At 53.0% G+C, this 14,860-nt stretch overlaps 4 protein-coding genes across 4 annotated transcripts; 2 read left to right on the top strand and 2 right to left on the bottom strand.

The window, feature by feature from the left end:
• Positions 1-167: 167 nt before the first annotated feature.
• Positions 168-2,477, bottom strand: HER10_EVM0009487 (uncharacterized protein; the record flags this gene model as incomplete). Its single annotated transcript, XM_035478973.1, has 3 exons — positions 1,791-2,477; positions 1,429-1,735; positions 168-1,379 (listed from the first exon to the last, which is right to left on the bottom strand). The coding sequence occupies exons 1-3, from the start codon at positions 2,210-2,212 to the stop codon at positions 168-170; spliced, it is 1,941 nt and encodes a 646-aa protein (XP_035336395.1). The 5' UTR covers positions 2,213-2,477.
• Positions 2,478-2,732: 255 nt separating this feature from the next.
• HER10_EVM0007854 (voltage gated chloride channel) lies at positions 2,733-5,804 on the top strand. Its single transcript, XM_035477396.1, has 6 exons — positions 2,733-3,628; positions 3,679-3,831; positions 3,885-3,999; positions 4,050-4,141; positions 4,190-4,375; positions 4,425-5,804. The coding sequence occupies exons 1-6, from the start codon at positions 2,807-2,809 to the stop codon at positions 5,733-5,735; spliced, it is 2,679 nt and encodes an 892-aa protein (XP_035336253.1). The 5' UTR covers positions 2,733-2,806; the 3' UTR covers positions 5,736-5,804.
• Positions 5,805-7,243: 1,439 nt separating this feature from the next.
• HER10_EVM0013007 (uncharacterized protein) lies at positions 7,244-9,597 on the bottom strand. The gene is made up of 2 exons (XM_035482379.1): positions 8,504-9,597; positions 7,244-8,430 (listed from the first exon to the last, which is right to left on the bottom strand). Exons 1-2 carry the CDS (start codon positions 8,591-8,593, stop codon positions 7,741-7,743), a joined length of 780 nt encoding a protein of 259 aa, XP_035336717.1. The 5' UTR covers positions 8,594-9,597; the 3' UTR covers positions 7,244-7,740.
• Positions 9,598-11,796: 2,199 nt separating this feature from the next.
• On the top strand, positions 11,797-13,515 carry HER10_EVM0011318 (uncharacterized protein). Its single transcript, XM_035480753.1, has 2 exons — positions 11,797-12,689; positions 12,754-13,515. The coding sequence occupies exons 1-2, from the start codon at positions 12,360-12,362 to the stop codon at positions 13,135-13,137; spliced, it is 714 nt and encodes a 237-aa protein (XP_035336564.1). The 5' UTR covers positions 11,797-12,359; the 3' UTR covers positions 13,138-13,515.
• The last annotated feature ends 1,345 nt before the right edge of the window (positions 13,516-14,860 follow it).

Below are 14,860 nucleotides of genomic sequence, written 5' to 3'. Positions count from 1 at the left end.
TAATTTCATCTATCAACCTCGCAGCTTCATGGCCAGATTTTCTCAGCATCATGTGGGCGGGTAATCACTCAAACCTTTGCTGGGAAGTTATAAGTCTCTTGCCACGTATGTCTGCACACTTGGATTCGCCGGCTACAAACGAGCTAGTTGTCTATGAAGCTGGAAAACTAGCGAAGTCTATCTAGCGTCTGTAGCACATCGTCCAAGGACTCCCTCAGCGGGTCATCCGAGCCCAAGTGTTTCTCAAGCTGCCCAGCTATGCCCAGCACGGCGCTCGTGGAGTGTACGTAGCGCTGCCTCATACCATACGGAGCACCCACCAGTAACGCGGTGGTGAGCTGGAGAGCTGCGATGTGAGCCTCCTGTACCAGCGCGGGCTGCTTGGCTTCGGGAGCGTGCCAGGCGGCCACAGTCGTCACGAGGGCCATCCACTCTTCCCTCGATCCGGTTTCCTCGTCCTCCACGATCGGCAGAAGGATGCGGACAATCTCGATGGCGCGCGCGGCTTCGCTTTCGTCGCTTGACGTGGTTGTAGATCGTAGGATGGCCACAAGGTCTTTTATCAAAACGTTCCAGCCGTTGTGTGTCGTGAACTCTTCCAGCCCAGCTTTCTCGACTAGGATCCCCTCCAAACCTACTAGGATCGGTGACCGGAAGTCGAGGCTTGACGGTGAGCTCGACTTGTAGAGGTCGAGGAACATGTCCGTCAGCCCTGCTGCTTCCTTCCTCAGCAGGTCGTTGTCGTCCTCGCGAAGCCAGATGGCCAGGGCTTTGACGGCTGCCAGGATCAGAGGGTCCTCGTGAACGTTGCTCTTCTTTGACTCCCAAGAAATTGTCAGTCTCTTCCCCATGGAGGTGTCGGTCTCCTTTGCACGCGCTTCGGGGTGTAGACCAAAGGCGCCTGCCACGGACGCATCCCACCTGTCTCGGAGGAACTCGATTGCGAGGGACAGGGCCTCCGAAATTGTGCGACGGATCTTTAGCAGAAAGTCGGGAGGCATTACTAGCGCAGCTGGCGATGAACTCTCATCGTCGAGGCTCTTCACTAGATAGCCAATGAAGTGCGTTGTGACGTCAAAGGCCGAGCCCAAACGTTGTGCGATGGCTGGGTATATGGGATCATTGAGAAGCTCAAGGAGGCGGGGAAGACTCGCTCTGGTGTCGGTGAGGAGGAGAGTGATAAATAGATACGAGAACGGCTTATCATCCTTCTCATCGCTGGTGAACAAGAGTTTTGATGCTTCTGAGGGGTATACCTCAAGCAAGGATGCAGCCGCAATGGTATAGGCGTTCCTTGCCTCTGGCGTAGGCCGGCTGGCAAGAAGTTTCTTGATGAAGTCTGTAGATGTTTTGATCCACTTTGGGTTCGATGGCAGGGACTATTCAAGTGTAAGTCAGCTGCCTGTATTGTCGTAAAGGGGTAACTACCTTGGGATCCGAATTTCGCAGAAATTTGCCGAGGAACTCGAGCAAAGTAACACCATCCGTGCCGTTGAATGTCGACACCAGAGCTTGAATGGTCCTGTCGATCTTGGACTCCAGTACGATCCTGTCTTCTGCAATGTCCATGCAGTTGATCCAAGCAAAAGAAAAGATCTCGAGAGCAGATGGGTTGTTTGGGGCGACCTCAACTAGGGGAGTTACATCCTCGATGTCGAAGAACACCTTTGCTCCTTCAGGAAAAGCGACCATGGTGAGAAGGGTCTGGATAATCATCTCAGAAGTTTCTCCAGAGCTAGATATATTGTAAGTGTATATCCCAAAGTTTTCTCTATAGGATAGTGGCATACCTCCGTAGCAAACTGGACACCAAAAGAGGCATTCTTCCAACAAGTCGTTTGTCTCTTTTCGCTTGATCTGGCAGGAGTAAAGCAAAAGTGTGAATAACTGATACTGAAAGGTCCAGCATGTTTTTTGCGTCCTTCTGGCCAGATTGCGTAGATGAGCCTGTCTTCAGCAGCCGGTCTAGGAACTTGGGGGATATGGACTCCCAAAGACCCGAGACGGTGTCCGCATCGTTACGCAGCTCCTCCGAGCTGTCGAGTACACTTTTCAACAGAGCTAAGCCAACGAATCTAGAGGTGTCATCTTTGGCCTTCAACATACTCTGAATTTGGTCGAGTGATGCGGTTTGCTGCGTTCCCGGCATCGACTGAGAGACATCAGGAGGTGCTTGCGCCGCGGCGGACTCCGCAGGAGCTTGATCTGCCATGTTTACGTCTTCTTGTTGTCGTCAATATTCCCAGGCTTCTGCGCCGAGGCGATCATAAGCTCAGAGAACGCCAAAGGCGGGTGAGACAGCGTGTAAGTCGAGTGTCTGAGTTATTGGTCTGCAAATCCGGTGGGCACCACAGGCAAGGACGACATGCGCTACAGCCTGGCCTTCAAAAAAATAATGGGCTGTCTTGTTCGAAGAAGTGTGCGATAATTGCAGGCTGTCAACCCCACAGAAAATGCGCAAGATGCCAAGATCAGACGAAAGGATGCTGTCGTGAAAAATTGCCCCGCGCTGAAAGACCTAGATCGCTGAAGGAAACCCCCCACCGTCAGATGCATTCCATCAACAAGACCCCTGCAAGTGGTCCCCTTGACCACTTGCCCCCGGTGTCGCATCAGCCGCAAGACGGACCGCAAGGAGGCCCGAGCTTCCACACCGAGTCAGCCACACGCGGCTCGTCACCGAACAGGTATCCATCCGGCGACGGGGAGGTGATACCGTTTCCGTCCTGTTCAAGAGAACCTTCAAGCGACAACAAGATGGCTATGATCTGAGGATACTGGGAGTCAATGTCGCCAGATTCGCACCATGGCCGGTCCTGTACACTATGATTCGTCCGCCTCGTCCTCATCGCGTCCGCTGAACAGTGGCGCCGGCAACAGCAACAGCAATACAGACCCCGCCGATCGAGACGAATTGGACTTCTGGAGCGAAGACGAAGACGTCGCCGATGTCCTGATCGAGGACCCGATCCACGAGGACCTCGACGAACCCCTCTCCTTCAAGCGAAAACAGAAACAGAACGCTCTCTCAGCTCCGAGTCGCCTCTTGTCCGTCTTCACCGGTTCGCGATCAGGCACTGCCTCCCCTCACTCCTCGCCGCGAGCGCGAACGCCTACCCACGATCCGAACCGATCACCACGGAGAGCAGGCGCACATGGCGCTGCGAGCCAGGGTACCAAAGATGGCGCGCCGCTAGATTGGTACGTGGAAGGGCCGGGAAGGAGAGTGGGATACGAGGATTTGACGGCCATCGATTGGATTTTCGAATACACAAAGGAGCGTCAGCGTCTGCGCGTTCTCCATTCAGGGGCGCAAGGGTTGCTTGGGCTTTTCAAGCAGCTCGTAGACGCCAGTGAGGTCTGGATCATTCTGATCTTGACTGGCATGGCTGTTGGCGCTGTTGCTGCTGGCATCGACATAACGACCGACTGGCTAGGCGACCTGAAAACAGGGTACTGCTCCAGCGGCCCAGAAGGAGGCGCATTCTACCTGAACAAGAACTTTTGCTGCTGGGGATACAACGAGATGTCAAAGTGCGGCGGTTGGACACCCTGGGCGAAAGCTTTGGGGGTTTCTTCCGGCGGTGGAAAGTGGTTCATAGAGTACTTCTTCTTTCTTGTCCTTTCTGTAAGTCTCGCGCTCTCACAACCTCGCGCCTCTTCGCTGATGAGTTGAAGGTCATCTTGGCATCTGCCGCAGCTATGCTAGTCCAGGAGTACGGAATGTATGCCAAACACAGCGGTATACCCGAAATCAAGACGGTGTTGGGTGGTTTCATTATCCGAAGGTTTCTTGGCAGCTGGACTTTGATCACCAAGTCATTAGGTCTGGTAAGTTATAAGTTCGCTCCTCTCGTTCGTACCATGTCGACTAATCCATACAGTGTCTTGCGGTTGGTTCAGGCATGTGGCTAGGCAAAGAGGGACCTCTGGTTCACGTTGCTTGTTGTTGCGCCAACCTCTTTATCAAGCTCTTCAAGAACATTAACGACAACGAGGGTAAGCCAAGCTTGCAAGGCAAATCGCGATTTTTACTCATGTCCCGACAGCTCGAAAAAGAGAGGTCCTCTCAGCTGCTGCTGCCTCTGGAATTTCGGTCGCTTTTGGCTCGCCAATTGGAGGAGTGTTATTCAGTCTAGAGGTTGGTACGACCGGGATTACTCCCCGTTCCATGCTAATCGCATACTAGCAACTTTCATACTACTTTCCGGACAAGACCATGTGGCAGAGTTTCGTCTGTGCCATGACTGCTGCCGTCGTTCTGCAGGCATTTGATCCGTTTCGCACCGGGCAGCTTGTCATGTACCAGGTCAAATTCAGCACGGGATGGCACGGCTTTGAACTGATTCCATTTGTCTTCCTTGGCATCCTTGGTGTAAGTGCATACCGCCGTTAGCACATGACCTCGACTAACAATCTGACAGGGAATCTACGGTGGCCTCTTCATCAAAGCGAACATGGCCGTAGCACGATGGAAGAAGAACACGCCGTGGCTGCCAGGGCCCATTACCCAAGTCGCTGCGATCGCCCTTCTGACGGCGCTCATCAACTATCCCAACCATTACATGAAGTTCCAGACCTCGGAACTTGTCTCCAACCTTTTTGTCGAGTGCTCCAAGTACGTCGACGACCAAATCGGTCTCTGTAAGACTGGGGCTGCATCGGCACCAACTATTGTTCTTCTGATATTCGGGGCTATCCTTGGTTTCTTCCTCGCCACCATCACGTTCGGCCTCCAGCTGCCTGCTGGCATTATTCTGCCCTCGATGGCTATTGGAGCCTTGACCGGCAGAGCCGTGGGCATTATCATGGAGATCTGGGTAACGAACCACCCAACGTTCTTCGCATTTGCCTCCTGCGAACCAGATGTTCCTTGCGTAACACCGGGAACATATGCCATCATCGGTGCGGCAGCTACGCTTGCCGGCGTCACTCGAATGACGGTCTCAATTGTTGTCATCATGTTCGAGCTCACAGGAGCTCTGACCTATGTTCTCCCCATCATGATCGCTGTCATGCTGTCTAAATGGGTGGGAGATGCGTTTTCCCGGAAGGGAATTTATGAAGCATGGATCCACTTCAACGAGTATCCCTTCCTGGATAACAGCGAGGAGATGGTCATTCCCGATATTCCCGCCTCGCAAATTATGACTCGCATCGAGGACCTGGTTGTGCTCACCGCGACCGGCCACACTATTGGCAGCTTGAAGAATATTCTCGACACCCACACGTACCGAGGGTTTCCTGTTATTTCAGATCCACGTGAAGCCATTCTGCTGGGATATATCTCCCGTGCAGAACTTACCTACAACTTGCAAATGTGTTCGCAGCCACCGCGATCGCTTCCGCCCGAGACGGAGGCCTTCTTCTCTCACCAGCCCCTCGCGGACCCACGTACGACTCTCGATCTTCGGCCGTGGATGGACCAGACGCCCATCACTATGGCGTCAAGGTCTAACCTGCACCTTGCCGTCAGCTATTTTCAGAAGCTTGGCCTGCGCTATGTTCTGTTCAGTGACCGCGGTGCTTTACAGGGTCTCTTGACCAAGAAGGACGTGTGGTACGTCCTCAACGGCGCAGAGGAGACGCGGCGGACGAGCGGATTGTCGAGAGGTATGGGTGTCGAGACCGGCCTCACGAGAGAGGGCGGCGGTGGCGAGCATCAGGGCCTATTGAGGGACGACGGGCATGAGGAGGGAATTAGCCCGGCAGAAGATCGGGGACCGATTTTATAAGATAGGGTGTTGTCTGGCGATAGCGAATGATTGTACGGATACTTTAGACACATACATGCATAAATGGGAACTTTGAACTTGGTAGATTTGATTATTCGCCTGGGCTGGCGCAGTCTATGCGAATTTAGTACGCCTATCCAGTTGAGTATATGTTTCTCTTCGAACATCAAGTCACGAATCTACAGCCAGAAGTCATCGGGCTGATGAGTCTCGCTTATTTTTGATGTCCGCCGAGCAATTGCTGTCCAGTTGAGGAAGTCTGGATCGAAGTGTGTAAAATCATTGGATTGTGTTTTACACAATCTCCTAGCTACGGTTCTCTGCCTCCTTCGTCTCCCTCCGTCACCGTGTATTCCGCCACACCACTACCAAAATGCTCAAGGACAGAGTGTTCGAGATAGCAAGGTGGTACATATGCACTGGCTGAGGTGTTTTGAAAGCCCAGAAGAACCAAATATGTTACCCAGAAGAAGCCTGCAGGCAATGGCTCTCTTTTGGAAGGTCACTTGGTAGAGATCAATCCATCTGCCCAGCGTCTTGGCCACGGCGTGTGGTATGAAAAACTAACCTCCTTTAAGTACTGCTTCTGGCATTGATGGTATTCACGATCCACTGCAGTGGACAGATATCATGCCCGGGTTCCAAGAAGATCTAGGAATGATGTGCGATTGCTTGAGTTCTTGCGCAGACTGGGCACGAAACCACTGCCGCAAATTCCAGATTGGAGGCCAAGAATTGTCCGTCACATCTCGCGGGTTCAGCTAGATCCGCGACGTTGCTTGCAAGATTCTATGCCATTCTCATGGTACACCCATAGATCCGAACGGCGTTCTTTTGATCCAAACCCATGTATTTGATCTACAACAAGGAATGCCCAAATACACCACTGCCCTGGATAATAGAATCCTCCTCTCGATACAGCACATAAAGAGAGCGTGGGAGAAAAAACCAAGGACCCCGTGTCGGAAAGCGACTTTACCCATCTCATGAGTGTATTGTGGTCACTGTATCTAGATAAATATCCGTTGATTTAATAGCCTGACATACATGGCCTACCTTACGCGTATGCCGTTTGCTTCAAACAGACATCATAAAACAATGAAAGTAAATTCACATCCATGCCCAAGACGCGAGTTTAAGTGCTTCTCATACAACCTTCCAAAGCTACCAGTTCGGAAATTCCGAAGTCACGCCCTACTAGGCCCATAAGGGAACCAATCGAAGTGGTCGCGAGCATTATCCTAATCCGGGCTCAACTTTCGGACAGAGATTCAGACATCACGCCACTCCTTGCGTCTTTGTCTCAGCAATATACGGGACGGCCATCTCTGTGTTGGTCCCCTCACATCACACAACATTTGAGCATGATGGCATGCTTAAAACTCCGAGGTTCTGTCCGACGTACATCAGGCTAGCTAGTATGGCAAGGTGAGTCGAATATTTTGAGCGGGATGGTTAGGGGATGGAAGTCATGTTGAATATGATGTCCATTGGTTTTCACATGCGTTTCTCTTGCATTCCACTTCCTCGAGCGTGTAGTTGTTCAGCAGCAAAACTCGTTCAAAAGACAATCTCTAATAAGACCACAAATATGGGTTCCCCAGCCATTTTCTTCAATGGCGACGAGGAAGGCAAAAATCAATCACAGTCGTCTCTGTGCGATGAAAGAACTGAAAAACATCCCTTATTCCCGCTTTACATGGTTGGAAAATATCACCCACATGGCTCGTAAATGCTCCCTATCAATACAAAGCTTAAACAATTTCTTCGCAATACATTGCTAGTGTTCCATGACGCTTAAACAGCAGAAAAGACAAAAGGGGTATCTTGAAATGCAGTCTGACCAGCCCAATACAAAGTCTTGAAGTTCATGCTCGTGGCAGACCCACCTCCCTGCCCATGAAAAAGGCGGGCGTTTTATCGACGCCTTGCCTTACAGAAGAGAACCGGGGTTGAATACGCTGGTCCGTTAAAAGCCCCATCATTCGAAGTGATCCCGGGAGGGCTACGTCGACCCGAGAGCCATAATACACCACCGCGGCGGTGTCCAGTCCGGAAATAAGTCGCAAACGGCCTTCATCGCCGCCTCCATTTGCCTCGCCATCTGCTGCTCGAGCACGCCGTTCGAATTCGCAGGCACTAGCTCAACCTCGTCGTTGTAGACGGGGTTTTCGTCCCGCGGCACGAAGACGAGCTCTTCCAGCTTGGGCATTCGCGCGCGGATCTGCTTGAGGACCTCCACCGTTAGGTTGGCGGCGCTCATGGACTGGTACATTGTGTCGACCCAGAAGAGCGAGTCGTTGATGGCAAGGCGGCGCACTTGTGAGATGTCTTCGGGATCGCAGAGGGCCATGACTGTGCGAAATTGCGCCTCGGAGGCCATGTAGCCGTCGCGGGCGCCAAAGTAGAGGACATCATGGGCCTTGTCGAAGAAGATTTGGCCCGGGTTGCGCGTCATGCCGAAGCTGAGGTGGTACGACTTGAGGGCCTCAAGGCGGGATTCATGGCAGGCGTGGAGGTTGGTGGGTACGGCTGTGTACGAGGTACACCCACTCGACGAGGGCCTTGGTGACTGGGCGTGGGAGGCGAAGGAGAGAGACTTGGCACCGCACCGGATGGGCACAACCCGCGGTGGTGGGAGGTTGAGGTTCCAGATCTTGAGGCGGAGTTCTACGGGCAGCCTTGGGAAGGGATGCTGTGATGTCTTCGGTCAACGGAGCTGGGCGCGGCTACGGGCTATACGGGAGATCGACGAATCTAAAACGTACAAATTGGGTTAAGGACTGAGGTGGTATCGCTTGCGCGGGGCAGCCGGTTATTCGCGTTCTTGGAGCGGAGGTTATCGTGATGGTTGACATGATCTGTATGAAGCGAGGCCTGGCGCGAGACTAGGAGAATGGTTTTGCAACGTCGAAGTCCCGCAATGTGAGAATGGATGCCGAGAAACGAACGGATGTGTTTGTTAGGCCAGTGCGGGACACGACGACAGGTTGTTGGAGGGGTGGCAAGCGTGAGTGGTTATTATATCGGCCGCGACGCCGCGGGTACCAGCGCTATCCCGGGCAAACGATACAAAGGATAAAGGATATGCCTGCCAGGCTGCGTCCCACAAGGTCCAAAGCGACCCGAGACATCATTAGACTTCTTTGACAAATACCCAGCCCCGGTTCTCCTCACAACACTGGGGTAGGAGGGAAAGCTATGTGCATACCATCTTTTTCGTGATTCATGACCACTTGACGAACACACCCCCCAGACTGCATATGTGTGTCAGGGAAGAAAGTGTGGCGGCCCAGAACCCGAGGCTTTGGGTCGGGGCGACCAGGGGTGTTCGCACTGCTGCTCGCAGGATTCTGACGGTCATTTCTCCCATTGCAGTTAGAGTGTCATCGGTGACAGAGTACTCCGTACTCCGTAGTCAATTGTCAAAGTGGTCGGGAAGTTCGAGGGCGGGGTGCCGATCTAAGGGATGGTCAACATCCGTCTGCACGATAGAACTGCAGAGGTATTGACACTGAGCCATGACTTCGGGACTCTCGCAATTACAATGATATTCAGCCGTATTCGAGCCAATGACGTTCGATGTACCCTTGAAGATGGGATACTCGTTAATCTCAATGTGAGAAGAGTGTGAGAGGTTCTCTGCAATGCAGGTGAAATGTAGAAGCCTTGGGAGTCTCGAATTCGGGCCAAAGGGTGCAGATCTGCGGGAGCGCTGCTAGGAAAGCCAAAGCGGTGCGCATTGTGATGGGCCGGACCCATCAGGCACATGTGAATATGCTGCGGATAGACAAGGAGGGCTTGCTGGGCCTGGTTAGCACCTCTGTGGGCAATCAGGATTCCCGTCCGCTGTTACCTGTTTTCCTGAGTTTTGTGTGCCTGTTTGGTCCTCCCGGAAGTCGAAAGAAAGGAATTCGACCGGCCCGGCCGTAAGTTGGTCTGTAGATCATTAGAATGCAATGACGGGTGATGAGCGCCTGGTTGGTTCCAGTCAGTTGGGCTGAGCCAGGGGTCAGGGGTCTGGACAGGGGATGTCTCGGTGGTCGCTGCAGTCTGCTTATGCTGTAGTCTGTGTGTCTGTGTGCTGAACCAGGGCCTTTCTGACGAACCATTGAATTTGAGTGGTTCTCAAGCGTCGTATCCCTCGCTTGGCTATAGACAATCTCAGCTGAAGCGGAGTACGTAGTCCCGTCCTGGTCCGGACTTTTAAAGTTGCTGTATTGGATGACATTCAGAGAAACCCTGCTGCAAGGAGGACAATGTCGCCTGTCAAAACCCAATGATACTCTGCAATTCGCACAAAGAGGCAGAAAAAAATATCGCGTCTGCCATGCGGGACATGGATCAACGACTGACTGACCTGCTGCAATGCGTCTTGATGGTGCAACAGGAGTCAACCCGAGCATCTGGGACACCCAAACCCAGAGGGATGGACTTGGGAGCCGTGCCGCAGTGAATCCCCGTGGCGCCACGGTGAGACTTGAGTCGGCGATTCGACCTGTCACTTCGTAGCCGACTTGAATTGGCGAACCGTCACCCCACAGTCTCTGGCTGCCGAACTCCGAGTCCTGGGCCAATACTTGCAGTAGCCAGCTGAGTACGGTAGCCATAGTGCTGTTGTTGGCAACCTTGAGACCTTTGGCTTTCGCTAATGTGCTGACGATGGCTTGCTCGACATTCCACACCCGGTGGACGTTGAGAGCCAAGCACCTAAACTCTCGCTTCCCGCCGATGTGCAGTCACGTCTGCCAAGTTCGTCGTTCGCCAACTGAAGACTGGTTCGCTAGTCTATCCAAACTGTTCTGACACCCTGGACGAGCTGGGGTATCAGCTAGGTTCGGCCGCTGGCCCGCTACTTTGTCCGTTAATGGCCCGCGGGCTAGTGCAGACAATTGTTGACATGCGGAGCAGTCGGCCCTACCCGGCGGACGCCAATGTCTCTTGCAGTGGAGGCCAAGAACTAGGCCGGACTGGGCCCAAAGACACGTTCGTCTTACCTACCTGTGAAAGACCTTGGGACGAGGCTGGTGCCGCAAAGAGCTTCGTGTGCCGGCTATAAACAGACATGGAGTTCGGATCAATGCTCTCTAGTATCATACAATGGCCGCTATCCGTGTCTAGGGGCCGCTGTAGGTAGTCGTCATTTCTAGTCCGACATGCCGGCTTATTGATGGCTGCAGAGTTTTGACAGCCCCAACATCAGTTTGATCACCGCAGCCGGCTGCAAGATTGGTACAGCCTCATCTGCAAGCCTGCAGTTCTTCTTGTTGTATGTACGGATACAATTGCTTGCTTAGCTCATCCTTTCGTGGAGGGGTCTGATACCCTGTCATCCAGACGCCCCTGGTGATGTGGAATCATTACCAACGCTCTCGGAAGGTGGAAACGCCATTGGCTGAGCAGTATGCTGCATGTCGCAGCTCAGAGATGAGACACACTCGTGGTCATGGAGAGTTCATCGCAATCCAGCCTTCAGGAACGAGCATGTCGGACAACGTCGCAGTGACCACCAGTTGTCTCGTCCAAACTCCGTGCCCGTACTCCGCAACCTTGTAGTTCCGTGTCCGTATATGTCATCAGGCCTCAAGAAGAGAGACCAACAGCACGCTTCACAATCTGACGCTCAAGTTGGGCAGCTTTTCGTGAAATCCAGCTGGCGAAGTTGTATATTGGTTTTGCAGATACGAAGGAGCGCGTTTCTTTTTCGTCGGCGTCGGCGTGGGATGGAGTGGATGGTAAGCCGTACCAACCTACCTTATGGAGATGCATAAGGTTAACTTGACTCGCCAGCTGGTGACGCAGCTAACCAGTTGTCAATGGAGTAGGAAAGAAGGGTATCACGTGATGACTCCATTTTCCCCACGGCACTTCCCGCTCATCAGGTGAAAACAACAGAAGCTTACCTAAGGGAAGTCGCCTGGCCTGGATCAAGGATGCCGGGAGTGCATTTCATCTCCACTCTTCCCGCTTGACGTGAGCTTAATCCTCGGATTCCTTCTCATGGCGGCGGCAAATAAGAACCTCCAACACCAAAATCTCATTCTATTATCACTGACTTGCAGCAACCTCGATTGTGGTCACATCCTGGTCAGCGAATAAGCGTTCTTGTTTCGATTTTCAAAACGAGGTTATCTGCACCTTATCATTGGCCTCCTCCATGGCCTTCCCACCATTTTAAGCGCTGGGGATGACCGCCAATGGGACCGGCATCTGCGGGCTTCTGACCAATGTGAAGCTCACCGGCTGTTCAAGGGTGCCCGGTGATCGCCTCTCTTAGAGCCCTGAGATGTCGCAAGCGCGGCTGTCTTGCATCGGCGCAACGCTCGTCACGATAATTTTGGACATTACCTTTCTTTCCCCATGTGTGTTCAAGATTACGTGCCGTGCCTAGACACGGCACACGGCGCGTATCCAGGCTATAGAGAGGTTGTATATGTACGCTTCATGATCGCACTTTCGTAGGTCTGTGATACTGGAAAACCACACAACTGCCTGACTGCCATCCTGCTTTCTCTTTTCTTACGTATTTTCTTTCCTGGAGATCGTTTCTTACATTACGTCTAGTCATTCTGCATTGTAATACACCTCATTTTACGACAATATTTCACGACTTTCTCTTTAGCCATGTCTTCCGATCTCAAGAACGTCACGCAAACCTCAAACTTTGAGGTCGATTCTGATGACGCTCACTACCCTTCTCACCCACGTCTTCTCAAGACAGTCGATACTGCAAGAGTCAGCTTGACGGCTGTGGCCCTTCTCATGGGCATCACCATCCTTGGTACATCAGCAGATGCCTTGGCTGTCTACGATGCCACCCATGTACCAGCCGGCTTCATGCTTCCGCTGTGGCCGGACGCCTTTGACTTGCGTCCAACAGTCGCGCTCGTGGTTGGGAGCTCCATTCTCATAATCATCAATCTCGTCTCTCTCCTCTTCAGTCGAGTTCAAAGTGTAAGTCAGGTCTGCTTTTTGACATCGTACCTCTGCGGAGTAAGCTCAGACTGACATCAAAAAGCTGCGTGGTCAAACTCTCATCCACAACTCATTGGCAGTGGCCGCCCCATCGGTTGGATTGGTGGCATCGATCATTGCCATGTCCTTCTTCTACAGCGTCAACGCGTCGATCACGGTCGACACACTACAGAGCTGGAGCTGCCGCTGGTCCGATGTTGTGATGATGACGAGGCCGCATTTCGGCACCCTCTGCAAGCAAAGCAAAGCGGGCCTCTACCTGTCCATCCTGCTGATCCCGATCGAGGCCATCATCGTGGGAATGGGCGGCTATCAGATGATGCTCGAGCGGAACATGAGCAAGTCCAATAGAGTGGTACTGGAGCAGCGCAAGTCTGGCAGCCCGGCGCCTTCATCAGTCCGCGACGTCGAGGGCGATCACCACTGAGAAGAGCGGCTGAGTGTTCGTCCAAGAGACCTGGGTCAACGGTCGTCGTCTGCTATGTATCCACAGGTTGGGTCGAGGGAATAAAGAGGGAGCCGGAAACGGAAGATTTCCATTCTTGTAATCAGGCGTCAAGGATGTGTAGTAGTAGCAGAGGTGGGAGCCAACTACGTCACGTATCAACGTAGGTATCCAATTATTCAATGTTTTCTGAAAATTTCGCGTCCCTCGTCTGCAGAGGTGAAGGGCGCTTCTCGACTTGCCGGTACCAACTCAGGGTTTGATCCGATTTTCATCCTTTTAGCAGCTATGCTCCTCGATCGAAGGCTGCATGCGGTATTCACCGAGGTCTAGCAGCTTGAAGCTTGCAGCCACCAGGGGATCTACGAGCCGCCACTCGAGTGTCCGCTGACGCAGGTGTATCCTCAACGTGAATCTAAGTTGGTGAAACCTGAGAAGTTCCTCGATTATGACCGTTTGCGGACGAAGTGCTACTGCACTGGAGTGGATAAGGGTCGATGGAGCTGGCCGCCCCGGCTCCGGCACGGTATGCTTAGCCGCTCCTCTGAGGATATCGGCATCTAGATTTTTGTTGCTACTTGTCCATGTAATCTTCGAGTCTACGCAAAGTAGCAAGCAAGGGTTTGGGCCATAGGCGAACGAGTTTCAAGCTTATAATCTTGTCGGTAAAAGAGTCAAGGTGAAGTCTCGCTCAGACAGCTTGAACCCCTTGATAAACTACAGCAAGTCCCTTGGGCGCTGGAAACCATCCTCCTATCTTGAAGAGAGCTTGTCCCCTATCTTTGAGTTTCAGTGAGACGCCTTCAAGCCACCAAAGACTCGAGAGACAGCCCAACCGAGCGAAGGGTCGTGGGACTCGGGAGTCGCTACACCAAGTTAGACGCAGGACTGACGACCACGGCTAGGGCGGCTAGGGGCTGCCGGGCGACAGGTCGACGCGGAACGATTGGCCCGAAAGCACAGCGCGTGCAGTGTGCTTGGTGAAGTTGGACTTGCGGACTTGGGATGAACATGGGAGAATCAAAATGAGCGCCGCTTTGGCCCTCGACTAACAGAAAGTGGCCGTGAATTCTGCTCATAACCCCATCCTTAGCGTGACCCACCTCTCATCTTTTCTCCGGTACGTACCCTGGCATATCTGCACCTGCACCTGCACCTCCACCTACCTAAGGTAAGGTAGGTGGTTTGCTCCCAGTGCCCACTCATCACTGCCAATGGCTTTCCATTTCCCATGTTTTAGACTACCCGGAAACATAGGCATTCCGTCCAATCTTTACCAACTCCGTCGACCCCAGCAGAAACACACTCGCCTGTTATTAATCACTGGCTCCATTGTATTGACTTATTCGCCTTTGACCCGGCCTCGTTCCTGTCAGGACGGCGCAAGCAGGACCGAAGGATGGAGCCAGACGGACGTGACGGACTCGACTACTTCGGACCAGTCCTCCAACCGTGAGCGTGCCCAGCCAGTCCAGACGGCTCCAGAGCCCAGAGGAAGCAGACTTGCCCCCCCTCCCCCCACAAACCACGCGAAATCAGCAAACAAGACAACTTCTTCCCCCCCTCTCTTGTCAGCGTTTTCCGGATGTCGCACAGTCCATGATGCGGCTGGCCGAGCAGCTGGCTGCGCCGTGCCTTTGACCTTACCCTTCTCGCTCTCGTCTACCGATATCTCAGGCACCACAATCTACTACCGACGTACCGT

Source organism: Colletotrichum scovillei, assembly GCF_011075155.1.
Source record: "Colletotrichum scovillei strain TJNH1 chromosome Unknown Contig00003, whole genome shotgun sequence".
Lineage (NCBI taxonomy): Eukaryota > Fungi > Ascomycota > Sordariomycetes > Glomerellales > Glomerellaceae > Colletotrichum > Colletotrichum scovillei.
The sequence above is the reverse complement of the archived record's forward strand: the minus strand, read 5'-3'. Positions and strand labels throughout refer to the sequence as shown.